This window comes from Pantherophis guttatus, chromosome 4 (genome assembly GCF_059756535.1).
Source record: "Pantherophis guttatus breed Tessera chromosome 4, ASM5975653v1, whole genome shotgun sequence".
Taxonomy (NCBI): domain Eukaryota; kingdom Metazoa; phylum Chordata; class Lepidosauria; order Squamata; family Colubridae; genus Pantherophis; species Pantherophis guttatus.
In genome coordinates, this window is record NC_142066.1 from 135198408 (window position 1) to 135225395 (window position 26988).

Here is a 26988-nt window from a genome sequence, read left to right on the forward strand (position 1 = left end):
ATCGTACAGAACTGCTGGCACGACAGCTGCGGTTCGCCTTTTAAACCCTCCTTGGCTTGCCGGACAGCCACTGACAGCATTTCATTTTTTCCTCTGCAAATTCCATCCAATCCGCAGCAGTCATGCAAATTCCTACATATGTACGTAATAATGGGGGGGGGGTAGGAAGGTGGGAGCTGCTTTGTCTTTAAAACATGTTTCTCCATTTCTCATCCAGAGAAATATATTCTTCCTTTTTAATATTTCTTAAAATATTTCATTCTTCTAGGAGAGGGGTGGGTGCTAACTTCCTACAGATAAAAAACAGTAGTTGTTTTTTATTCCTTCCATTAAATCATGTTTGATTATCAAGAGACTGTCTGGACAAGTCCCTGCAGTTTTCATGGCAAGGTTTTTTGGACGTAGATTGCCATTTCATCCTGCCTAAGGCTGAGACAGTGATTGGGCCAAATTTATCTAGTTGATTTTATTCCTAAAGCCAGACTAGAGTTTTCTGCTTTCTAGCCTGAGCAAAAACTGGTTCTAGTTTCATTATCACCACCTTGCAAAGATAGGAGCAAGATTAACATGTTTTTCTAACTTAGAAAATAACTTTTAAATTCCACAGTTACATATTTCTCTTCTTTTTTCCAATTTGGCACAACTAATTTGCTTACAGACTTTAGTATAAGTATTTTAACAGCAACAATGCAGAACCAAATACTAATTTGAAACATGGCCTTCTCTGAATACACTTTTAGCCCTCTGCCCACTAGTTTTCATGTGTGATGGGAAAGCTCAGTATCTTCCTGAGTTTTGCTTTGCACTGATAACAAAGTAGAGGTAGATGCAATTTATATAAAAATGGGCAGGAAATGAGATTGCCTTTTTCTGATTTTAAATATATTTATTTTGTTTTATCATAAAAGATAAAATACAAACAGAAAAACAAACAAAACACAACCAACAAAGAAACATACATCCAGCACTAACAAAGTGTTAGTGTCCAACAACAACAAAGAAAAAAAGTTTGGTGTACACAAAAGGAAAAAAGGTGCCCCAAATACATACACACACACACACACACACATATACATACATACATACATGCATATATACATGCATATATATATATGTCGGTCTTTGGTTATTCGGGTTTTCTCCCGCGTAAAATTGGAGGTGTCTTGGCAACGTTTTGATAAAGTCTCATTTGTCATCTTCAAGCTGGTGTTTTCAGCTTCATGCTTCTAGGAGCAATGTGTGTGATCGCAGCTGTTTCTTCCTTTTAACTGCCAGGGGTTTGTGGACTGATTGGGTGGGAGCTTGGCTGTGTTCTGATTGGGTGGAGGTGTGTTCTGATTGGTTGGGGGTTTGGCTGTGCTCTGATTGGATAGGGGGTTGGCTGTGCTCTGATTGGATGGGTGTGTGTTCTGTTTAAGTGGGGGCTTGGTTGTGCTCGGGTTAGTCTGAGTAGCAGGGGGATTTGAGCTGGTGAGCTGTGTTGCTGTTGTTTGGCTTCGTGTTCGTGGCCGTGCTACCTCTTCATGGTGGGTGTCAGTTTGCTTCATGTATGGATTGGAGGGGTTTAAAGTGGCTAATGATGCGGCTGTGGTCTGCCTTCTGGTCCGTGGTCATGCTTCACCATCAGTGTGGGTTTGAGTCTGCTTTCTGCGTGGATGTGTGGTGGTTACATCCTGTGTGGCTCTCGTGAGTGTGGGTCTGGTGTCATTCTTTGTATTAGGGACTCGTTTGTCAATAAGGGCGGGTTTCCAAATGGCTGGTAGGTGGGAGGTATCATCTCGTTTATTCATGCTATGTGGACGTTTTTCTATCTCGATGGCTTCTCTGATTATTCTGTTGTTAAAGTGTTCAGTTTTGGCGATAGTTCTGGTCTTTTTAAAGTCAGTGTCATGTCCTGTGGCTTTGAGGTGTTGGACCAGAGAAGAAGTTGGTTCCTCTTTTCTGACTGAGTTCTTGTGTTCTTCAATGCGTGCACTTATTCCTCTGTTGGTTTGTCCAATGTATGTGGTGGGGCAGGGGTGCATGGGATTTCATATACTCCTTGATTTTCTAACTCAGTTTTGTCTTTGGGGTTTCTTAGGATGGTGGATATTTTTCGGTTTGTGCAGAATGCTGTCTTGATGTTGTGTTTGTGGAGGATCTTGCTGATTCTGTCTGTGGTGCCTTTTATGTATGGGAGGAGGGCTTTGCTGTTTTCTTGTTCTCTGTCTTGGATTTTAGTGGGGGTTTCTTTTTGGATTAGATCTTATTTCTTTGGAATCCATTGGATGTCAGTACGCTAGTGAGAGTGTGTAGTTCGGTTTTTAGGTGTTGTTCGTCAGCTAAGCGTTTTGTTCTGGAGATGAGTGTCTTGGCTACGGAGTTGATTTGTGCTGGGTGGTGGTGTGAGAGTGCGTGCAGATAGTGGTTTGTGTGTGTTTTCTTCTGGTAGATGGTGTGTCCTAGGGAGCCATTCGATTTTTTGTAGACTAAGACATCCAGGAAGGAAAGTTGGTTGTTCGCTTCTGTTTCCATGGTGAACTGTATTTTGGGGTGTAGGCTGTTGAGGTGTGTGAGGAAGTTGTCCAGTTTTTTTTTCCCATGTGGCCAGATTATGAAGGTGTCGTCTACGTATCTGAGCCAGAGTTTGGGTTTGTGATCAGATTTTTCTAGAGCTTGGGTTTCAAAGTGTTCCATGTAAAGGTTAGCAATGACAGGTGAGAGGGGTGATCCCATGGGTACTCCTTCTATTTGTTTGTATTTTTGTCCGTTATAGATGAAGTATGTGTTGGCTAGGCAGTGGTTGGTCAGATCTAGGATGTGCTTGGGGGGGTTATATTTGTTTTGGATAGCTGTCAAGGCTTCTTTGATTGGCACTTGGGTGGAGAGGGATATGACATCGAAGCTCACGAGTAGATCGCTGGGCTGTAAGTTTTGTTTCTTTATGATCTCTATGAACTGGAATGAGTTTTTTACATGTGAATTGATGGATTCTGCATAGGGCTGTAGTTGTTTGGCAAGAAATTTGGCTAGGTTTTGTAGAGGTGAGCCTATGGAGCTGACTATGGGTCTAAGTGGGGTTCCTTCTTTGTGTATCTTGGGGAGACCATAGAGCTTAGGGCATCTGGATGATTTCTCTCTGGGAGTGATTCGTTGCTGGATCTCTTCGCTGATGGGGGAGGCTTTTATTTTGGATCTAGTGTTTTTTTCCAGGTAGGTGGTGGGATCTGTGTTAAGGGGTTAGTATGTGGAGTCTTGGAGTAAGTTGGTTAATTTGGTTTGGTAGTCAGATGTGTTCATAACCACCATGGCGTTTCCCTTGTCTGCTGGTAGGATTATTATGCTAGTGTCTTCTTTCAGGTTAAGTAGTGCTGTCTGTTCCTCTTTGGGTAAGTTGCTTTTGGGTGACTTGCTGGTGCAGAGGATGTTGGTGATTTCGAGTCTGATTCTGTTAGCGTCATCGGGGTTGACTTTGGTCAGGCTGGTTTCAACTCCGCATATAATGGTTTCAGTGGAGATATGTTTGGGAGCGACTGCAAAGTTGAATCATTTGGAAAGGACATTGGTTTTGGCTTTGGTGAGGATCCTATCTGAGATGTTATGCACTGTTTGTTTCATGTATGGCTGTGAGCGGGGAGGGGTTTGTTTCTGGCATTCTAGTAGTCTTCAGAGTTTGTTAGTGTGTGTGTCTGTCTTGAGGGTGATCTGTGTTTCAGCTCTCCAGACAGCGAGTTGTTTGGATTTGTCCCAAAGTGCGGGGTGGATCTTGTTGCTGAGTTTGAGGTGAAGTGTGAGGAGATCTTTGTTGATTCGCTCTAGAAGAAATCTTTTTGTGTGAAGTTCATTTCTGATTAGGGCCAATTCTGTTCTTTTCAGTATGTGTTTGGTGGCTGCATAGTTGGAGTGATATTTCAATTGGAAGCATGTGGGGATTAAATTTTGATCACGCAGTTGCATAGGAATGCGAGGTCACATAAAATGGAAGCTCTTTGGACTTCAAGTTTTTCATAGGTCCTGGTCAGATGGTAGATATCTTCCCCGTAGAGGTACAATATTTGTTTTCTGAGGTTTTCGCGGGTGTTTGTATGTAGGTCTTTGGTTATTCGGGTTTTCTCCTGCGTAAAATTGAAAGTGTCTTGGCAATGTTTCGATGAAGTCTCATTCGTCATCTTCGGGCTGGTGTTTTTGGCTTCATGCTTCTAGGAGCAATGTGTGATCGCAGCTGTTTCTCCCTTTTAACTGCTAGTGGGGGTGTGAACTGATTAGGTGGGAGCTTGGCTGTGTTCTGATTGGGTGGAGGTGTGTTCTGATTGGTTGGGGGCTTGGCTGTGCTCTGATTGGCTGGGAGTGTGTTCTGTTTGGATGGGGGCTTGGTTGTGCTCGGGTTAGTCTGAGTTGCAGGGGGATTTGAGCTGGTGAGCTGCGTTGCTGTTGTTTTGCTTCGCATTTGTGGTCGTGCCACATTAAGACACTTCCAATGCCAAGACACTTCCAATTTTATGCGGGAGAAAACCCGAATAACCAAAGACCTACACATACATACATACATACATACATACATACATACATATGCCAAAACTGTAGAAATGGTGGTGGATTTTAGAAGAAAACCTCCTATACTACCACCTCTTACAATACTAGACAACACAGTATATCAGCAGTAGAGTCCTTCAAGTTTCTAGGTTCTATCATATCGCAAGATCAAAAATGGACACCTAAAATCAAAAATGTCATCAAAAAAGCACAACAAAGAATATTCTTTCTACGCCAACTCAAAAAGCTCAAACTGCCCAAAGAGCTGCTGATTCAGTTCTACAGAGGAATTATTGAGTCTGTCATCTGCACCTCCATAACTGTCTGGTTTGGCTCTGCAACCAAACAAAACAAACACAGACTTCAATGGCTAATTAGAACTGCCAAAAAACACCCCAACCACAATTGTTACCAACCTGCCTTCCATTGAGGACCTGTATACTGCATGAATCAAAAAGAGGGCTGTAAAAATATTTACAGACCCCTCACATCCTGGACATAAATTGTTTCAACTTCTATCCTCAAAACAATGCTATAGGGCACTGCACACAAGAACAACTAGACACAGGGACAGTTTTTTCCCGAATGCCATCACTCTGCTTAACAACTAATTCCCACAACACTGTCAAATAATTTACGAAGACTGTATTAATATTATTCTTCTCTTCCATACTAATATCTATCTCTTCCCACTTACTACTATAACCATGTTGCTTGCATCTTTCAATTTATATTGTTTTTATTTGTTTCTTAGTATGATTTGATAGCTTATTAATAACCTTGACTATCACTAAGTATTGTATCTTTTTATTCTTGATGAATGTATTTTATTCTCCTTATGTACACTAAGAGCATATACACCAAGGACAAATTCCTTGTGTGTCCAATCACACTTGTCCAATAAAGAATTCTATTCTATTCTATAAGTAAGAGCTCCTCATTTTCTTATTAGCAGCACCAAGAGAGACCCATATACTTACTCTGCATACTCTATATAAATGTTATTGATGTATCATGGAATTAATATTTGTTTGCTTTAAATACAGCTCTATTTTCATTATGAATTATTTCATGTGAGGTTTTTTTAAGGATAGCTTTGATGATAAGGTGTAATATATCAAAAATGCACAATAGCTTGGTAAATCCAGCAGGGTGTGAGAGTATTAAAGGAAGTTGCATTCTCCTTTTACCTGTGATTATATACCTGCAGAATCCAGCCATTCCAATGCAGAAGCTGCAAGACATTCAAAGAGCTATGGAGTTGCTCTCAGCCTGTCAGGGCCCAGCCAAGAATATTGATGAAGCGACCAAACGTAAATACCAGTTTTGGGACACACAGCCTGTACCCAAGCTTAGTAAGTTTATTGCTGGTGACCAGATTTAAACAGCATCGGTTCTTTGTTTATTGGGGGAGGCTTGTATTTTAACAATGTATACTTTACAGATCACAAAAACTCACGTCAAATGCACAGATGCCCAAGTGAAAACAGCTTTAAGATTACAAGTTGAAAACAAACTTTATCACCAAATAATTAAATGGAAGACTGGCATTTCACATAAAATGAATTTGGCCCTGGACGTCTAACAGCTTGAGTACATTTTTGTTTAATAAACTTTCCTTCAGCTTCCCTGAAAGCAGAAAAGAACTATCAAGCTTACCTTCTTTTTCTCTAATGTAAAGTTATAACAACATCGCTGGTGCTATTGAACTAGATAAGTGTAACATCCTTGGCCTAGAGCCATATTCTTTATCACAGGTTTCTACTTGGAACACGTTGGATCTGAGCAGTGCTGAAATTGTAAGTAGAGTTGCTTGCAATCTTTCAAATATAACCCTGGTTTCGTGTTTGTGTATTTGTGTGCGTATTGTGTTGTGCACTCTGCCAATGTAATGAAATTGCAAATGAACATGAACTGAAGAGACACAGAAGTTCCCTCTTGACCATATAGTTCTCCGTCTTACTTTGGACTAGTCTGTTAGGGTAGCATTTGCTTTTCTGAGAAAGGAAATAGCAAAAAAACACCCTTTTCCCCCTATATACTCAATTCTTAATTCCCAGGGGAAAATGGTAAGCCACAAAATTGATCTTTGAGGATGCTGTGACAGTCATAAGTTGAGGATCAATCTTAAGTCACTTATTTCAGTGTTATCATAACTTTGAATGGTTGCTAAATGAATGGTTGTAAGCCGAGGACTCCCTATATTCCATAAAAGGTAAAACCTAATTGTTACTTTCACACTTTTTTCTCTCTTTTAGGGCCCTTAGACTGCCAGGTTGGCTTCTGCAGTGGTAGTTTGGCATCAGGATATAGTCCAATAGGAAACTGGTGGGATTCATTAGTGCCATTCCAGCACACATTCAGATTTATGATAAGTAACCCCTAACTGATTAGGAAGTTATATGGGGTCTCTTAGGTTTTCTTAAAATCATTTGCATGATTTTTCCTTTATCAAAAAGGTTAGATTTGGAAGAAATTCTAAGGGGAAACCTTGGTGAAGTATTGGACATGTTTTAAATATCTCAAGCTACTCCAATTAACATTTTCTGTGACAGTACCATCTATAGAATTTATTGCCATTTTAAAACACCTTTTCCTCCTCTTTTTCTTCATCTTCTTTTAATGGGGAGAGTACCAGTCATTATCTAGAAATACAGGTAGTCCTTGACTTATAACAGTTCATTTAGTGACCATTCAAAGTTATAACAGCACTGAAAAAAGTGATATGACCGTTTTTCACACTTACAACCGTTGTAGCATTTCTATGGTCAAATGATCAACATTTGGATGCTTGACAACTGGTTCCTATTTTTGATAATTGCAGTGTCCTGGGGTCATGTTATTACCTTTTGTGACCTTCTGACAAACTAAGTCAATGGGGGAGCCAGATACACTTAACAACCATGTTACTAACTTAACAATTTCAATCATTCACTTACCAACTGTGGCAAGAAAAATCATAAAATGGGGCAAAATTCACTTAATAACTGTCTCACTTAGCAACATAAATTTTGGGCTCCATTGTGGCCATAAATCAAGGATTATTTGTACCTTAAATATTATGGTGCAACCATACTCACACTCCTGCACGTTCTTTACTTTATTAATAATATTTATTGAGAATATTCAGAATTAATAATGCCATTTCAGCATTTTTTTTATTTTCAAAAGTATTAGAGATTGCTCCCATTATAACAGAGTAGGAATTATAATCAAGATCATCCTCAAAGTACCACAGCAATACTTAAAAGAGAGAAAGTTCTCATCCAATTATATACTGGAGCACATTGAGGAATGCTAATCAAATTCAGCCTTATGTCTTCTCCTACACTGCCCTGCATATGTTTACACATGTGTATGCCCAAAGCACACATTACCCCAATTTCTTGTCCTTTGTCTTCTACTTATGCCCCGACATAAAATCCAAAACATGTTCTTACTCTTACTAGTTTTTAATGTATTTCTGAAATTTAGCTGCTGACAATCAGTTTGGAGAAGAAAAGATTATGTTTAGAGCAACAAATGATGTTAAAGTAGCAGGAAGAGATAGCGGTGTCTGTGCACAAATTGCAAATAAACACTGCCTGTGCCAGAATCAGCAATTCAACCTATGCTCGTAATTTCTGTAAAATAGCCAAGTCCTGAGCAACTAGAATTAGTAATATTAGCATTTAACATTTTAAAAAATCTAAATTAGCAACTATTTTTGGTTTCTAGTAGAAAATCCCTTGAAGCAAGAAATCACTGTCAGGGCAACATTTTATTTTATTTTGATTTACTTCTGTACAACCATTTGTGATCTCTTATTGTTTCCTAGTCTCCTTTAGGGTGGTAAGATCAGTGGTGGGATTCAGCCAATTCGCACCACTTCGGGAGACCCAGTTGTTAACTTTCTGAGCAGTTTGGTGAACTGGTTGTTGGAAGAAATCATTAAGGCAAAGAACCGGTTGTTAAATTATTTGAATCCCACCACTGGGTAAGATGATGATCTTACAAAACAACAACCCTGTGAAGTAAGGTGGGCTGAGAGAAAGTGACTAGCCCATGGTCATCCAGCTGGCTTTCTGGCTAAGACAGGATTAGAAGTCCAGCTTTCTAGCCCTGGTGCCTTTACCACTAGACCAAACTGGCTCTCATCAATATTTGAGATTAAAAAGCATCAGAGCTAAAATACAGCCCTATCTAACATCATTATGGGTAGATATACTTTTAGGGGGGGAAAATATTTTCACCCATATGAACTTTCCAATTAATATCTTAGTAGAGTACTTTAACCAAGAGTAAGAGTCTGGATTCCATATTTAGATTGGTCAATTTCTCCCATAAGATATTTGTTTATAGAATCAAAAGACACACCAAAATCTACAAGTTTATTATGATATGATATAAAATAAAACAAGTGTCTATTGTGGTGTAAATCCAGCTTGTTCCTCCACTATAATATTTGTTTCTATTACCCAGTCTTCTATTTTGGTAAAAAGACATTTTACATACATTTTAGCCACAATTGCAATGAGACTTATTGGTCTATAATTTTTTGGATTACCTTTGTCTTCATTTTTATATTTGGGGACTATAATGGCAATTTCTCATCCAACTCAGGTACTATCTTTATTATTTAGATCAGGGGTGTCAAACTCGCGGCCCGTGGGCCAGATGCTTCATGTACTGGCCACGCCCACCCCCCATTTTAGCGAAGGAAAAAAGTGATTTTGTTTTTTACACTTATGACTTTTGCAGCATCCCCATGGTTATGTGATTAAAATTCAGGCCCTTGATAACTGGCATGTATTTATGGTGATTGCATTGTCCTGTGTGTGTGTGTGTGTGTGTGTGTGTGTGTGTGTGTGTGTGTGTGTGTGTCATGCAATCACCATCTGCAATCTTCCTAGCTGACTCCCAATAAGCAAAATCAATGGGGAAAGCCAGATTTTATTTAACAACTCAGGATTCATTTAACAGCTGTGATGATTTGCTTAACAACTGTGGCAAAAAAGGTCATAAAATTGGGCAAAACTCATTTAACATCTTAGCAGTGGAAATTTTGGGCTCAGTTGTGATTGTAAGTTGAAGGTTACCTATAATTCCCCTAGATCATCAAGCCTTTTTGTAAGACCCCTTTTTCAGTATCTGCTGGGTAGGTGAAAGAGTTAAACAAGTTTGTCTTGAAGGGTTCTTCAGAAAATTGACTTGATGAGGGAGATCAGGTGGTTTATTCAGGCAATCTCTGCTCAAGGGCAGTGGTGATAGAAGTCCTTGGATTTACCAATTTTCATGTTGCTACAATTAAATTTTAAAGTAGAAGCATTTATTTCCAAGATGAGTTATTAATGGTTATTAAAGTTAGTTACTAACTTTCTTATGTGAATTACTGTAATGGAAAGATTGGATAATAAATTTGATTTCTGGTATTGACTCTAGAGGCCAGAGAGAAAAATTTTCAACGTATTCTCTCAGGACTAATTCCTGTCCTTGGAACCACCACATCTTGCTTCCTCTTGTCTGTCAACTTCTATTTTATTTGTGCTAATTTCATTTTCTGTCTGGAATGATGTTTTATCAGAGAGCAGAGTTAGGAACTACTCCCAGGGACTTTTTGTTGTTATCTTCCTTGTCCAAATTCCATGTTGAAATAGGGGATGACCCAACAGATGGTTTCTCAAAATTGGCATTGTTATCTTCACCACTTGCGGTGACCATCTCAATTAAAGGTTTAGAAAATGTATGTGTTTTTGCTAATAATTCCCATATCAAGCTCTTTTGAAATATTCACTTGTTCGGTATCTGGCAAGGTATTAAAAGAGTTAATTAAGTTTGTCTTGAAAAGTTATTCAGAAAATTGGCTTGCTGTGGGAGGTCCAATGGCTTATTGAGACGATCTCTGCTCAAGGACTGTGGTGATATAAGTCCCTGGAGTTACCAACTTCTGTGTTGCTACAATTAAACTTTTAAGTAGAAACACTCTTATTTCCAAGATTGTTATTAATTGGCTAACTCCCTTTGTGTGTGAAACCCACCAATGGGAAGAGCTTACATTTGTTAAAAAAAAAAAACGCTTCATTTTTAACAACATTCTGGTCGTAGTGGGATGTTTCAGGGAGAGAAGGTTTGTTTAGTCTTTCTTGCATGAGAACTGTTCAAACTATTCCATATCCAACTGCCTTTCACAGTACAGAAGCTGACTGAGGGAGAGGAGAGCTGCATTCTGAATCTTCCTTTTCCTTTCTCAACTCAATTTGAATTCCTATTCCAAATCTGGTTTAACTGTAAGTAACTTTATTTGCCTTTCATCCAATCCTTCCTGGGAGGATGATATTTGATTTGCACATGCCTCTGGATATAGTTTTAGATATCTAAGTATATTCTTTGTTTTCTTATTAGATTCCAAATTAGGAACCATTTTTCTACCACTATTACTTGCTTTTGAATCACAGTTCTCTCTATGTGAATTTGTTTTAGCTGATTCAGCAGTACTATTTGGATCCTGCTCTAGACTAGCAAGATTTAAGACAACCCCCCTTTTTTCCTGGGATATTTATTGCTTGTATGAGCTGATTCTGAACCTGTTATATCTGCATCTACACCATCCCCATCCCCATCCCCATCCCCATCAGGTTAGGTGCAAAAGATAAATCACAATCTATAGTGGTCAGAAAGTGTTTCCTAATCTTTAGAAGGATGGTAAGATGATGATCTAAAAAATGTAGCCTCTTTATTCACAGAAAGGCCTTGAAGCATCCAAGAAGCCTTGCAATTCCCTCTCTTGGAACCCCTCGTGCTTTTTGCCCCACTACTTTTTTAAAAAAATCCTTTTAATTAAAAGTAAATACACGTGGATCAAGTATGCATAGCAGAGCACCAGCCTATGGTTATCTTAATTTTTTATTATTTCTAGGACCTAGAAATGGTATAGAGGCAGTTTTGAAAAATAAAATGAGTAAATGGCTACAACCTGGTACTTTTCTTGGAAGTAAGTCTTCCTGCCTATCTCCTCTAAAAAGTGAGTGGGGGGGAGAAAACAAGCATAGTCTTTTTCTGCAGGAAGATGCGTATGTTTTACCCTTCCTATATCCAGTTTCATAGCTGTACCATGACATACAATGTTTGTTTGTTTGCACACACATATTGAGTTAAATAATTTGATAGTGGTCAGGTATATGTGAATTAGCAACAGCTAAGTGTGGCTGTAAATCATATTAATTTGGCAATCTGAATTAACATCCTCTATAGCATTTCAACATCTGTTTCCTATAGAATAAACATGTTAAACATTCCATAGTAGGTTTATTGTTATTAACTTTTAAAATCATAAACTCCAATGGCATTAGACATATTTTATTTGATCTTCATTACTATTAAATCATCCAGTGCAAAAAAAACCAAAACATAATGTGGGGGAGGGATAAAACTATTAAAGAAGCTCCTTAATCTGTTGAAATATTCATTTCAATGAAGATTATAATAATATTTTTCTTGAGATCCTCAGCAATATAATTGTGTTTTAGAACTAAGGACAAATACAGTAATTAGTTTCAAATTGTGATATCTTTAGGAAATGCAAACTCAGTTTACAAACAAACTTTGTAATGGAACAGGAGAATTTAAATCATTGGGACTAATGATCTGATCCACTTTTAAATTTTAATGAACAGGACATGAAATCAAATTTAGTTTTGTCTTGGCACTTTGAATGACATACCTTCATCAGGTAAAACAGATTTTGATTCTATTTCATGTGCATTTAAATATGGGTTAAAAATATCTGTAGTTCCTTTTAAAAGTTCCTTTTAAAATTATTTTCAATTCTTTTTGTTTCCATGCTCTCTCTTTCTCTCAATTTACAGCTAGTCCACAAATACTTTTAAACCACAGTGTCCTGGTTTGTTAAGCCATATTTAGCCATATGTATGATCCAATCTTGCAATGAAGCAATGTGAAAATTAATATTACAACTCAGCATTGTTAATAAGCTGAGCAGTAGGGGATAGAAAACACAAGCATTAAGATGTCTGCAACCCTGTTATGGCTACTGAGTTATGGCTAATAGGAATCATGGTTTGATTAGAACCAAGCTGACAAAACTACAGAGAAGCATTTTTTTACTGCCTCAATATCAATGGAGTTTAAGAACTCAGTTTAATACTCCCATGGTTTTTTATCTGAACATTAGAATGATAGAGTTGGAAGAGACTTTTGAGATGTTCTAATCCAATCCTATGCTCAAGCAGGAGACCCTAATACCATTTCAAACATTTTAAATCCAATTTAATTAGATTTTTTTTAAAAAGATTTTTCTCAGCCTTAAACCTAAAAAAAATCCCTATTGCATCCATTTTGATACATATAACTCAGTAAAACAGATATAAAAGACAAAGATTATTTCATTAACTAGGAGGACATTTTCATACGAGAACAGTTTAAAGTGGCAAAATTGATGGGATAGTTTGCTCTGAAATGCTAGAGCAGGGGTGAAATCCAGCAGATTCTGACAGGTTCTGGAGAACCAGTAGTGGAAATTTTGAGCAGTTCAGAGAACCGGTAGCAGAAATTTTGAGTAGTTCGGAGAACCGGCAAATACCACCTCTGGCTGGCCCCAGAGTGGTGTGGGAATGGAGATTTTGCAATATCCATCCCCTGGAGTGGGGTGGGAATGGAGATTTTGCAGTATCCTTCCCCTGCCACACCGACCAAGCCAGACCCACCAAGCCATTTTTTTACTACTGGTTCTGTGGGTGTGGCTTGGTGGGCGTGGCAGGGGAAGGATATTGTAAAATCTCCATTCCCACCCCACTCCAGGGGAAGATTACTGCAAAATCCCCATTTCCTCCTGATCTGCTGGGACTTGGGAGGCAGAGAATAGATGGGGCGGGGCCAGTCAGAATTTTTACTACCGGTTCTCCAAACTACTCAAAATTTCCGCTACTGGTTCTCCAGAACTGGTCAGAACCTGCTGAAATCTACCTCTGTGCCAGGCCCACAGAACCGGTAGTAAAAAAATTTGGATTTTGCCATTGTGCTAGAGCTTGTCAACCTGGTTAGCCATAGCTAGTCTACCCTCTTTAAAAAAAGGATGAAAGTTATACAAGAAGGCCTGGAGAGCCACAGGCCTTTGATACAAACTAGAAGAAGGTGCCATACCAAGGGCGGGTTTCAAACCCGTTGCCTACCCGTTTGCTCATGGGCGTGCACGCCCAACATTTCTGCACATGCACAGACGCGTCTGGGCGGATGGGCGGAGTCTCCTGCTGCTGCCGCTACTGGTTTGCCTGATCCGAGGTGAATCACTAGCAACCCACTACTGTGCCATTCCCTTATCAGACTATTACCCCATCTGGTCAAACAATATTGTCTCCTTTTGACAATAGCTTTCCTTGGTTTCAGACACAAAGGCTTTCAGTCATTATTTGCTTCTCAGCCTTTTTCAGCCCAAATACTGAGTGTGATTTCACCATGATGTGTTGTAACTCTGGAGCTGTGGCTTCCCATTCCTTGCTTTGCATTTTCAGCCATGTTGTTAAGTAGCTGTTTGTTTTTTTATAAATGCATTCATAACATTATGCTTGAATATTATTCATGAAGTGCAACAATTTAAAACGCCTGCATAAATGTGTTTTTTTTAACTACAGAAGCAACCTGTTTGTTTTATGCCAGCCATGAAGCAGCCTTCTTCGATGTCATGTATTTTGTCTCTTGAATTCTACCTACCTTTTCATTATTATGAAAGGAAGTTTGGGAGGGGAAATTAAAGAAAGGAAGCTACCTCTGCATGTATAATGCGCTTTCCCTCTCTCCCTCTCTCTTCCCCCCCCCTTCAGATGTAATTAGAATTGCTAAGTGCAGGGACAGACATGTTCTTTTGTTCAGTATTAGACAGGTAATTTACACATACAACAGGAAATGACAGCAGAAACAAAAGAGCAAAGTTCAACTTGGATTTTAGTAATAAATCAAAGGACTATATTTGGGAACATTTTTTCCTTAGAGCCTGCACACAAATATTCATTTTTTCCTTATCAGTGTCCCTGAATATTTTATTTATTTATTATTTATTAATTTAATTTGTATACCGCCCTTCTCCCGGAAGGGACTCAGGGCGGTGAACAGCCAAAATTAAAAAACATACAAATGCAAAAGTTAAGATAATTAAAAGAATTAAATCATCGGCTACCCAAATTTAAAACCCCAAATCCATAAAATTTAAAATCCCAATTAAAAACCATTTAGGCTAGGCCGGCTTGATGAAATAAAAACGTCTTCAGGGCTTTACGGAAGGTCCGGAGGTCTGGGATCAATCGTATTCCAGGAGGCAGCTCATTCCACAGGGCGGGTGCCCCCACAGAGAAGGCTCGCCCCCTGGGGGCCGCCAGCCGACATTGCCTGACCGACGGCACCCCGAGGAGGCCCTCTCTGTGAGAGCGTATTGGCCGGAATAGCTTATATAGATTTGCCAAATGATGCTTCTTTATAAAACAGTAGCCAGCTGAAGGAAAAACTGCAGCTGGCTAGAGGTCCTCCAAAAATCCATCCAACAATTCAGTGGTGGGTTTTAAATTTTTTTACTACCGGTTCTGTGGCTGTGGCTTGGTGGACATAGCATGGCTTGGTGGGCATGGCTTGGTGGGTGTGGCAGGGGAAGGATACTGTAAAATCTCCATTCTGTCCCCAATCCAGGTTACTGCAAAATCTCCATTTCCTCCCAATCAGCTGGAACTTGGGAGGCAAAGAATAGATGTGGGCGGGGCCAATCAGAATTTTTACTACTGGTTCTCCAAACTACTCACAATTTCTGCTACCGGTTCTCCAGAACTGGTCAGAACCTGCTGAAACCCACCTCTGCAACAATTAGTGGAATTGAGGATGATGTGATTCCTGATAAAACTAAATTTATTTGAACAGGTGCCTGCTAACTTTAAAATAATAATTCCTGTGTCAGTCTTGCCAATCTGCTGCTTTTTAGATAATGTTGGACTATAGTTCCCATCATAAATCAGCAAAGCACACTAGTAAAAATGAGCTTTGTCAGATACTTTGACAGAGAGGTTGATGGAAAAAATGAAATGTTCGTCAGCAAACTTCTATAGCAGGTACAGGCAATTTTTTGTCTCCCAGATATTGTGGAACTGCAACAACTTCCAGCATTCTTGACCACTGGCCATGTTACCTAAGAATACTGAGTCTTGTAGTTCAAGAACCATCTCAACATTATTTTTTTCAACTAGATAGAAAGAAAATATAGTTTTTCATTCTGGATAAATTAATCACTTCAGTGTCCAAAGAAAGTTGACTGTAGTATTCTTCATAAGACAAAGTGGAAGTTCATATCAAAACACTAGAGCAACTGCATCCTCTGGAACAGTTGGTGCATTTGCCCTTCCATTCCATTTCCAAATGTATGTGTGTGTGTATGCACAGACACATTGCTTTGTTTCAACAGAAGTATTGTCTATATCAGCACAGATATGCCTAAGTCTTGGAAAACCTATGACTGGATCAATATAATCCCCAATATATATACTTAACTGTGCATTACATTGACCCATCCCACCTGAGCAGGCAGGGAGGATATTTGTGGATCTCATCCATTAAAATTTTGATTGGCAGGCCCCAGGAAGAGAGCCTTCTCTGCTGTTGCCCCTGCCCTTTGGAATTCTCAAAGGTGAGGTGCCCCCTCCTCTTTTGAAGACCTGATTCAATGAGTGAGGGTCTAAGAGTGATAACAACTCTGGGGGTGGTTGGTTTGAGGGCACTCCAGCTCTTTTAACTTTTTAACATATGTTTTTAATTCTCTTAGATAGGCATTGATAATGAGGCAATATCCTTCTTTCTATCTGATTTATAAAGTGCAGTGTAAGTTCTGTTCAGACACAATTTTGTTCTCTCACACTGCTTGCAGTCTTCAGGGTATGCCTCTGCCAGTCAGCTCCTTGCTCTGCTAATAGTGACAAAGCCTCTCTCCTAAATTACAGGAGCAGCTGATGTCCCCCAGATGTGTAGGGGCTGGAATTATCACTGACCCACTGGCATTCTTCAGGTGGCTGGGAATTCTGGGAGATGCAGATCCAACACATGTGGAAGACATTAGGTTGAGGAAGCCTGCAAATGCAGTGGGATCTGAGCCACCGAAGAAAAGGGATTTTAGATAAATTCATGCCTCCTCTCACATTGCAGTAATGAAAGAAGACAGGCTTATCTGCTTTTGTCTTCTAACTCAATGTGGCATAACTTACAATCAGTGAAGGAATTTTATTTTGTCAAAATAGAGGTGTTGCTAAATTTTAGCTAAGTTCTATCCTGTGCATCTAGGTGTTCTTTGTAATACTTGTGCTCTTAAAATCAAAATAAAATATTTTTTTAAAGGAACAATCTGTTCTTCATAGAGAGGCTTTATCTTTTCCTATGTTGTTGTTCTCCACATTTTTCACCAACTGCTTTTTCTTTAGTTTTGCTGAAAAATTTTCTGGCAATTATGAGCATATCCTTGGGAGGTCTTCCTTACTATTTTGGGAAAATAGGAAGCCCAATTCTTAATTCCAAAAATATGTAGCAGAAGCAACAGAACTTCTTTGATAATTCCTTCGGTAGTCTCATGCCCAAGTTATTTTTGGTATCTGCATATCTTCCCTAAGTGTGTTAGCTGTTTGTATGGTCTCTCTAGGGAGGTCATTGTAAGTGAGCTACTTCTCTGCTGATTTATAGTAAGGGACACAACGAGATCTGAAATATTCATATTTTTTAGCACACACGGATCTCCTGCAGCATCTAGCTCCTCTTCTTCTCAGTTATTCAAGTCAGACCTGTGTTACCAGTACACCTCTTTTTGAAATAAGAATGGCATTTCCTCCTTAGGGAGAGCAAGGAGTTTCCTTTGCAGGATGTTGCCTCTTGATTCAGTCCCCAAACCAATCTGACAAACCATTACATCACTTTTTAAGCAAAGTATTTTACTATTGATAGTGTACATTTGAACGACAACATGGAAACAGGATGGCCTCTTATCTCATTTTGAAGCCAAATTATCATCCATTCAGTTGTTCTGGGTAAAATCCTGTGGAGCTGAATCATCGTAGATTTTAACAGGAGGAAACTCAAGGAACTATATAGATATCATTGGGCTGACTTATTAATGGAAGCCAGGAGATGGAAAGAATGGATAATGCTACCTTCTTGATATTGTACATCCAAGAGAATAGCTGTATAAGATCAAAATGCTTTGTGAGGTTGATGTTTCAAGAAATGAAACATCTGTAAAATAAAACTTTTTGATTCCAAAGCAAAAAAAATTAAAGGCATCCAAGATGCCTTTTTCTTTTCCCCTTGTTTCAAATTCTTCACTGTAGCACCCACTGGTGGTCAGTAAATAAAATTACTAGCATTTAATTCATAGGCGATGGCTATAACTATCACTGAGTTTCTGCATCTGAAATTCATTATCAATTTATTCTATAACAGTTAAACAGCTTCATTTCTAATTCTCTTCCATTTTATTTTACGAGATTCTTTATATGTTTACAGGGACATGGTTGAAAAGCAGTTTAGGCATCATTGAACAAAAAGGAAATAGATTGACCTAGATCTATATTGCCTCCCAGCTGGGATATTGGGTTGCAGCCATGTCACCCACAAATTCAGGTAAGACTGATCTCTTAATTGCTCCAGTATAAATATATGGCATTGGGCAAGTACAAAGAAGTTTCACTATAGAATTTCTTAAGAACTTTACCACTGCCACCCCCACAGGGAGGTAGGACCTATTATATTTGCCTGCCCCAGTTGACTACTGGACCCAGATGGATTCCAGAAGGAACCAGGCGTTATAACTGCAGATCTGCTGCACAGTCCAACTGAGTTCTTAGTCGCTGTTTGGAATAGGAAGGTGATTGAGGCTCTGGATAAGATTGTGCCCATGTGACCTCTCCTCACTTGAACAGCTCTTTGCCCTTCATGATATACAGAGGAACTGAGAGGGATGAAATGAATGAAGAGACATCTAGAGCACCTCTGGCAGAAGACAAGGGATGAACTCGATCGAACATGGGTAGGAGCTACTATTAAGGCCTACCTTGGGGTGATTCGTGCAGCGAAGTGTAAATACTTCTCCGCACTAATTGCATCTGTAGATAATCAACCAGTGACCCTTTTTAAGGTGAACTGTCTCCTCCTGGGGAAGAAGGAGACTGAGGTCCACCTGAAAGGGGGGGCGGGGCACTGAGGAATTTGCAGATTTTCTGGAAGACAAAAATCATTCGACTCCATTCCCAGTTAAATGCTGCCGTGGTTGCTGATGCAGTGGAGGCCCGTGAGGCAGATTTTTGCCCTGTTATCTGGGAACAGTTTGACCCTATTGCTCCTGAGGAAATGGATAGGATCCTAGGGAATATGTAGGCAAGCACCTGTGTTTTAGACCATTTCCCTGCTGGCTTGTGAAAGCTTCCTGAGAGATGATAGACAGATGGACTCTGGCGGTGATTAATGCTTCCCTACAGGAGAGTTAGTCCCCAAGCACTTTAAGGAGGTTGTGGTCTGCCCTCTTCTCAAGAAGCCATCGCTGGATTCCACCCTGTTGGATAATTTCCGACCTATCTCCAATTTTCCCTTTTTGGGGAAGGTGGTTGAGAATATGGTTGTGCTGCAGCTCCAGAGGTTTCTGGATGAAACAGATTATCTAGACCTCTACCAGACAGGATTCAGACTTGTATATGGGACAGAAACAGCATTGGTCACTCTTTTTGGTGATCCCTGGTGGGAGCGGGAAGGGGGTAGGGCATCCATCCTTGCTTTACTTGACCTCTCAGCAGCTTTTGATATCATCGATCATGGTATCCTTTGGAATGGCTTCAGGGGTTGGGAGTGAGGGGCTCTGTGCTATCCTGGTTCACTTCCTTCCTCTGTGGCTGCTCTCAGTCAGTGTTAATAAGAGGTGAGAGATCCAGCCTACTGCTTTGTGGGGTTTTTCAGGGCTTGGTACTCTCTTGGCTCCTATTCAACATCTACATGAAGCTCTTGGGTGAGATCATCTATCACCATGGACTGAGATATCATCCATATGCTGATGATACTCAGCTATATATTTCAGCCCGTGGCGGGTTAAGCGATGCTGTGACACCTCTCTCACAGTGCCTGGAGGCTGCTGGGGCTGGATGGGGAGCAATAGGTTGAAACTGAACCCTGGCAAGACCAAGTGGTTCTGGGTTTAGGGATCTTTGGCGCATGGGGAATTGCCACCTTCAATCTTGGATGGGGTGGCTCTGCCTCAAACAGACCTGTGCGCAATCTGGGGGTTTTCCTGGACTCACAACTTCTGCTTGAAGAGCAGGTGGCAGTCATGGCCAGGAGGGCCTTTGCGCAACTGTAGGTTGTGTGCCAGTTACACCCTTTCCTGGACCAACAATCCCTATTCATGGTCACTCATTCCCTAGTCACCTCCAGTCTTGACTATTGTAACTTGTTCTAGATGGGGCTGCCCCTGAAAAGCATCTGAAAGCTCCAGTTGGTTCAAAATGCAGCAGTCCGCATAGTTTTGTGGAGACTTGTGCACATGTATCACCTCTTCTGTGGGAAGTACATTGATTGCCGATTTACTTCTGAGTGCAATTCTGGTTGTCACCTTTAAAGCCCTTCATGGCTTGGATCCAGGTTATCTAAGGGACCGTCTCTTGCCGATCACATCTACCTGACCCACTACTAGAGCGAGGAGGCAAGGAATGTTTTGGCTCCCGTCCCTTTAGGAGATACATCTGACAGGATCCAGAAGGGCCTTCTCTGTGGTGGCTCCCTCTCTCTGGAGATTAGACTCGTCCCCACTCTAACACTCTTTTGGAAGGCCCTGAAGTCTTGGTTCTGCCAGTGGGCCTGGAGAACCCAGAGCAGGATGGAGCCCATTAAATTGCTGGTATGAATGTGTGTTGTCACACAATGTATGGGGCATAGGGGAATTATTTTTCTTTTTTATTATTTTTATTTCTTTTATATTGTGTTTTTATGCCCTGGTAAGCTGCCTTGAGTCACCATGTGTGAGTAGGTGACAATATAAATGAATAAATAAATTTTCTAAATAAATAAATAGATTTCATCTGTTCCACATTTTAACCTCTAGCTCAGGTGTCTGCAACCCACTGTTCTGGAGACGCATGGGGCTCTTTGGGCCCCTTGATGTGGTTCCCTGCCGAACTGGATCCCAGAATTGGTTGGCCCCTCCCCTCCCCCCACCCCCCACAGTCACTCCTTGCCTGAGAAGGTAAGGGTGGATGGAGACTCGCTCCATATTCCAGAGCAGGAGCAAAGCAGAAAATACTTTTTGCTAGAGCTTTTCAGGAGGTGAGAAGGGTGGTGAGAAGGGAAGGATCCATTTTAAAACTTGACATTAGTCCACACACAGTAAGTTTTATATTATGCAGTACTATATTTAAATAATGTATGCATTTCAGAATAACATTTTATTGATATATCCAGGAATTCTGAAAGCAGACTTTAAAGTTTGTTAAGGTTTTCCAAGTATTTCAATAGATATTTTTTTACAAAGAAGAGTTTTAAAGAGTATTTAAAGAGGCTTAAAGAGGCTAAATACGCTGCAGCCATTTAAGTCACTAATGGTTGCATTTTGGATGTCTGTAAAGCTACCGGGACAACTTCCAAAGTTGTAGGATAATCCCCAATTAGATCATTGTTACAATATGTAGAATGTGGTGATTTCAGAAAATCATAGCACGTGCAGGATTTATACCTTTCCTGCCGTAAATAGAATGAGTTCCCCCTTAACTGTAAGAATTGTACAACAAGAAATGGTTATCAGCTCTGATATATTATCAGCTGTAGCCTTGATTTACACATAGACTGAATGAGCTAGGAATAGAGTACAATTTGTAAAGTTGGAAATGGATTATATCTCAGGTCAGACCTCCAGTGATTGACCCAGATTACAGTTTTAATGGCTCTACTCAAGTAAAAAATAAATAAATCCTAGTTAGAGAATGACTCAAATGAAGGAACCTATCATTTCTTTAATGTGCTAATTAGATAGAATCTCTTGCTTGCATACACAGAGGACATTGCTATCTTCCCAGCCCATGCACAATTGCATAGGCTGGAAAAATGCTTCCTATTTCACTACTTTATACAGCTGGCTATATAGAAGAAACTGTCAGTTAAATGCTATAAGTTTCCTGAATGAATTTTGTGCAGTTTCTGACAATTGGAGGCGGAGAAAATTACCAGCCATGCTCAGTGAGATTCCAGATAAACAGTCTACACAGGAGGGTTACGAAGCCCATTGGCTGACTGTTGCCCCATTGCATCACTTATTTTTTAGGCATGTCATCTCCAGATAGATGCTGCTGCTCCAGGTTCCAGTCCAGATAATAACACAGGCCCATTGTTTTGGTTGGTTCCACTAACCAAAGAATATGTATCGCTGGACTTTATTTATTTACAATGTCCTTCGCATAGGCCTGTCCTGGGATATTATGAGTAATTCAAATCAGTGGCATCCCCCAGATCTGGAAACCTGTGTAATCAGGGCTCCTGCTTGATCCCATTAGAGAATACTGCTAGAAGTGGATCAAGGCACATCAGATGATACTCTGCTGGAAGGGGTTGTTGTCAAAGTGAGAGCTAGCCTGCAACTAAATATACCCTAAAATGGGTTAGAAAACTTTGATTTGCCTGTCCTCAGAATTTTAATCTCCCCCTCCAATCTTATAGATCATATTGTAATGAAGAACAGCAATATTGACCAGAAGATGTTTCTTTTGGAAATCGTTGGAGGGGTAGTTTTTGTACTACTTGTTCTGATGTGCTTCCTTGTACACTATTGCAGGTAAAATGTCTCATTTTTATAGTTAGTTATATTTGTAGAGTGGTCGTCATAAAAGATATAAATGGAAGGAAAAGAGACCAAATTATTTTCTATCTGATCTTTCTTTTGCATAAGTACATTTTAGCAAGCCTTCCATGGATTCATAATTTGCATAACTGAATGAATATCTTTGGATTCTACTTGCTAGTGTAAACAGGCTCCCTGAAGATTTTATGTGAGCTGCCCACAAACTTGTGCCATTGAAATATGTTGGATTGCTGGTCTAATACATCGCTATGACACCAGATGTAGGAAAATTCTTTATGTGGACTTAAGTTTATTTTAACAATTTATCATATTATACTGTATATTATATAGCATATAATATATTGAATATTATCATATTCAGTATTTCCAGAATTGATGGTCTTATCCTAAATATCTTTTGAAAAATGTGATATTACAAATGTTAGTAACAGAAAACAAACAAAATTAGGATCGGTGATACAACTCATGTTAATTTTTCTATTTGCTTATGGAACAAGCCGCATTATAGAGTAATCTAATTTCAAACTTGAAGGTATCAACAATAGTTTATGAAACTGCAGCACTTATAAAACTGAAGAAAAGTAAAATTTCTCTCATTTTAGCACAGTATATGTAATCTCTCTGACGTTTGCTGAAACAGAACAGTTAAATCAAGAATAGTAAAAAAAATTCTTTCTTTCTTAAATTTCTTTCAGTAAAACTACCTTATTGTTGAAGTCCTATTAAATACATTACCTGCTACAAATGATTTTAACAGAAAGAATTATAAGGCTGACTTTCTTCTGTTATATCTGCTTCTACTGTGTTGTTTTTTATTACAGTATCTCTTTTTTCATTTCATGAGTTTCAGTATTGATATCTACAATCGAAATATCTAATGTAACACACCAAGTTTTTGTAGGTAAACAGAAAAATAAGGAGATGTTGGTATGCTTGAAAAACCAGTGTTGAAAAAGCCAAAAATAAAAAATAAAAATAGAATGGGTGGCAAAAAGAATTTCCATGGAGGATCAAGCCACAGAATATTCAGTTTGAGTTGCAAAATAAAATCAGGAGCTGTTAATTTGCTTGAGCCTCTTGCAATAGCTTTCTTTACCTCAGCATTCTCCACTTACAGTGGACCAGAATTCGCATAACTTCCACCCATCTATCTTGAGCAGCCAGGTTTATGATAATTGGAAGAGATTATAGGTTTATGATAATCGGAAGAGAGTATAGGTGTTTGAATACCTAAGTATTCACTAGAGACCATTCTTTTACTTTTGAATTCTTTTTCTATTCCTTTTTTTAATATTAGGAAAAAGTGTATGAAGCCCCGTCAATTATTTAAAAAACTACAGTTATCCTCAACACTCAGAGGTGCTAAGATGGATCAATCAACTTCTACGTCCAATCTCAGTTTAGTAGTTTCCCGATCTGAATCAGAATTGTCCTATGGCAATAGGTGCCCAGAATCCTCTGGCCACGAGGAAGTAGTGATAGTGGATGTTCATGTGAACAAAGGATGTTCTGTAGAACAAGAAGATCTGCATACCCCTGTGCTCCAACATAGCACCTCAGAGGAATTTAATCCCAGAGAGGAATTGCTTTTTGATAAGGAAAATGACAAAAGCTTCACGTCTTTAGAGAATATGGCAATATCTTTTATAAATGGAAGGAAGTCTGTAGAAAAGACAGAAGGGTATGGATCTCCAGACAAAGAAGATTATAAACACAGTCCAATGTTAAGCCAGTCTTTATTTGAGAAGCAAGAGCAAGCAAGGTCCCAAGTTGAATTATCTAGCCCACATTCCCAACAACAGATGCAGCCACAACACTTGGCTGCTCAAGCAATATCCCAGCAAGAAGCTGGAACAGGTGACTGGAAACCACAGCACGTTGTGATGTCTGAATCAGTATCTATTCCATCATCCCTCAGTGATGAGCTTCTTACTAAGAAAGCTCTAACAGAGGTAGCTAGAAGAAAGCCTTTACCTCATCCTCGATCGTGGTTTGTTTCTTTGGATGGGGATTCCAATGTTATTGTTAGACATTCCTACATTGATTTTCAAACAACTGGAAGCAATGGAATTAACAACAGCAGCCTGGATTCTGGAGATGACATGAATGAGCGAAAACAGCAAGTGCAGATTTTTCAGCAGAAAGATTTGGATGAAGTGGGCCAAAGTGGCAGCGAATGTGGAACTGCAGTTTGTGGCCCTGAAAATAATACTCCAAGATGTGTGTTGGAGGGAGGGAGAAGCAGAAGAGGTGGCCAATTGCCCAGCCTGCAGGAAGAAACAAAGAGAGGTATAGAAAGTCTACCAAAGCCTTTACCAAGTGCAGAACGTAATGGTAGTGACATTGATGATGCTAATCATCAAAGGGAGGATAAAAAGACTCCTTGGCAAAAGCTAGAAGAAAGACCAGTCTTGGCATTCAATCTGAAGTAACCTGAAGTATGCTAGATATTTTTGCCAAGAGAATATATAATTTCCTTTTTTTTTTTTTTTTATTAACAGAAGAAAAAAAGATGAAGTAATCTTTTGGGTGAGTTGCAACTAAAAAGATAGTCAAGATATTCAAGATAATTTTTGGGCAAACTAACCTAGTTCTTTTGCAAAGTCTGTATGAAAATGTGACTTTGAATTCCATATATTTGATATTATCCATCAAGGACATTTGGATATTTTGACATGTGGAATGGCAGATTATAACCTCAGATTTTCCTGAAATGGGATCTGTATGAAACTTTATTATTATTATTTCTTATTTCTTAAATCAAATGTATCATAATGATGTTAAATAGAGTTCAACACTTGACATCTACAGATATGTATTATTTTAAAGGGTAGCTTTGCATAATTGCTTTTTAGTAATTTTTATTTTTGCTTTAATGTAATGTACTTATTTACATTATTTACATTAGTCGGGAACGGCTAGCACATATGTGCGAGGGGAACCTTTACCTTTACCTTACTTATTTACAAGGTAGTTCCAAAATGTTGTCTACCTTTACTATAATCTAACTAACCACTTTTTTTTTACATGAAACTTGACAAGCTTTTTTTGGTATCTGAAAAGACTTTTGTGAAACCAAACCAATTTTTAAAGTCAACTTTGAGTCCTTCAGTTTCCATCCTAAGTGCCTATTTTACAGGAACAATGAACAGTTTCTTCTTTTGCAAGCACCTTGAATAATCAGACTTTTTAACAGAAAAAAAAATTCTGACACCATATCTGTTCTTTAATTTGCATGCTATCAAATGTCTCTCCTGAATGATTTTTTTTTACTTCAAAACAGTATATTTGCTAATTTTGGTGTGTACTGTGGATTCTACTTAGTAAGAGTAGATTATACAACATTTTTGAAAAATCAAAATAGTTTCACTGATTTGTATATATGATGTATATAGTTTCAAATAACATGGATTTTGGACCAAGCAAGTGGACTGAATGTGTCTAGAAATGTCAGGCAGAGTTGTTATAATCTATGCAAAAGTGCCAGATAAATTTCTGTTTATTTTCTCTTTATAAACTGCTTATCCAAAAATTGTAATTCAAAAATAAAGTTTTTGAACACTCATGATTTTTTAGAATTCCTCTTTGATTTCAAACACATTTCTTTATTAAGAAATAAAATACTGAATATGTAATAAGTGAGAGTTATATTTAGTTTGTCTATGTCCTATGATAAATATTCATAGAATAAATATGATCACATGAATTTATAGAATGAATTAATAGTTACACAATGCAAGGTAGGAGATTGTATGAGCAATCTTTGACATTTGCTTGTCCCTACCTTTTCCTGCAATTTTCCACAAAATTAACATTTTCAGGTTCCGTGGTTGCAAAACACTATTCTGTCTTGAAGTAGACGTAGTCCTTGACTTACAACAATTCATTTAGTGACGTTTCAGAGTTACAAGGGCACTGAAAAAGTGACTTAGGACCATTTTTCACACTTACAATCATTGCAGCATCTCCATGGTCACATGATCAACATTCAAATGCTAGGCAACTGACTCATATTTAAGACAGCATCTTGGGATCATATGATCCCCTTTTGCGACCTTCTTACAACCAAAGTCAATGGTTGAAGCCAGATTCATTTAACAACCATATTACTAACTTAATAACTGCAGTAATTCACTTAACAACTGTGTCAAGAAAAGTCATAAAATGGGCTAAAATTCACTTAACGAGTGTTTCATTTAGCAACATAAATTTTGGGCTCAATTGTGCTCATAAGTCAAGGACTATCTGTACCTGTTCCAAAGTAGAAAGTAACCACCTAAAAGAAATTTCATTAGGTATACTATTTTGTGGTAGGTTTAGCACATTGTCTATGTAAAAAACTATGGCTTCTAACTTTCTTCCATCTAGCACATGTGCCAACAATTTCCCCTTGTTGTTGTTGGTTTTTGCTAAACAGAAAAAAATCTGCAACTACCACTACAAAGGTCCTTGCAATATTAGTCAGGGAATCCCTGTCAGCTGACAAAAGCAGTTTGCTGGATTGTAATCACACTTAATTCTGATTGGGACTCATGAGTCACAAGGGGAATATAAGTAAAAACCCCACAAAGGAAATATACTACAAGTAATCTTCAACCTATAGCCATTCATTTAGCGACCATTACAACCAGTCCTTG

At 38.9% G+C, this 26988-nt stretch overlaps 1 protein-coding gene across 1 annotated transcript; it reads left to right on the forward strand.

The window, feature by feature from the left end:
* Nucleotides 1-10673: 10673 nt before the first annotated feature.
* On the forward strand, nt 10674-25916 carry LOC117655061 (protein FAM171A1-like). The gene is made up of 4 exons (XM_034402120.3): nt 10674-10778; nt 18025-18141; nt 22210-22324; nt 23649-25916. Exons 2-4 carry the CDS (start codon nt 18123-18125, stop codon nt 24781-24783), a joined length of 1269 nt encoding a protein of 422 aa, XP_034258011.2. The 5' UTR covers nt 10674-10778; nt 18025-18122; the 3' UTR covers nt 24784-25916.
* The last annotated feature ends 1072 nt before the right edge of the window (nt 25917-26988 follow it).

Excerpts from the sequence above, each read along its gene's own strand:
- LOC117655061 (XM_034402120.3), top strand. Across the intron at positions 22,325-23,648 it reads TTCCTTGTACACTATTGCAG|GAAAAAGTGTATGAAGCCCC; the intron begins GTAAAATGTCTC and ends TTTTAATATTAG.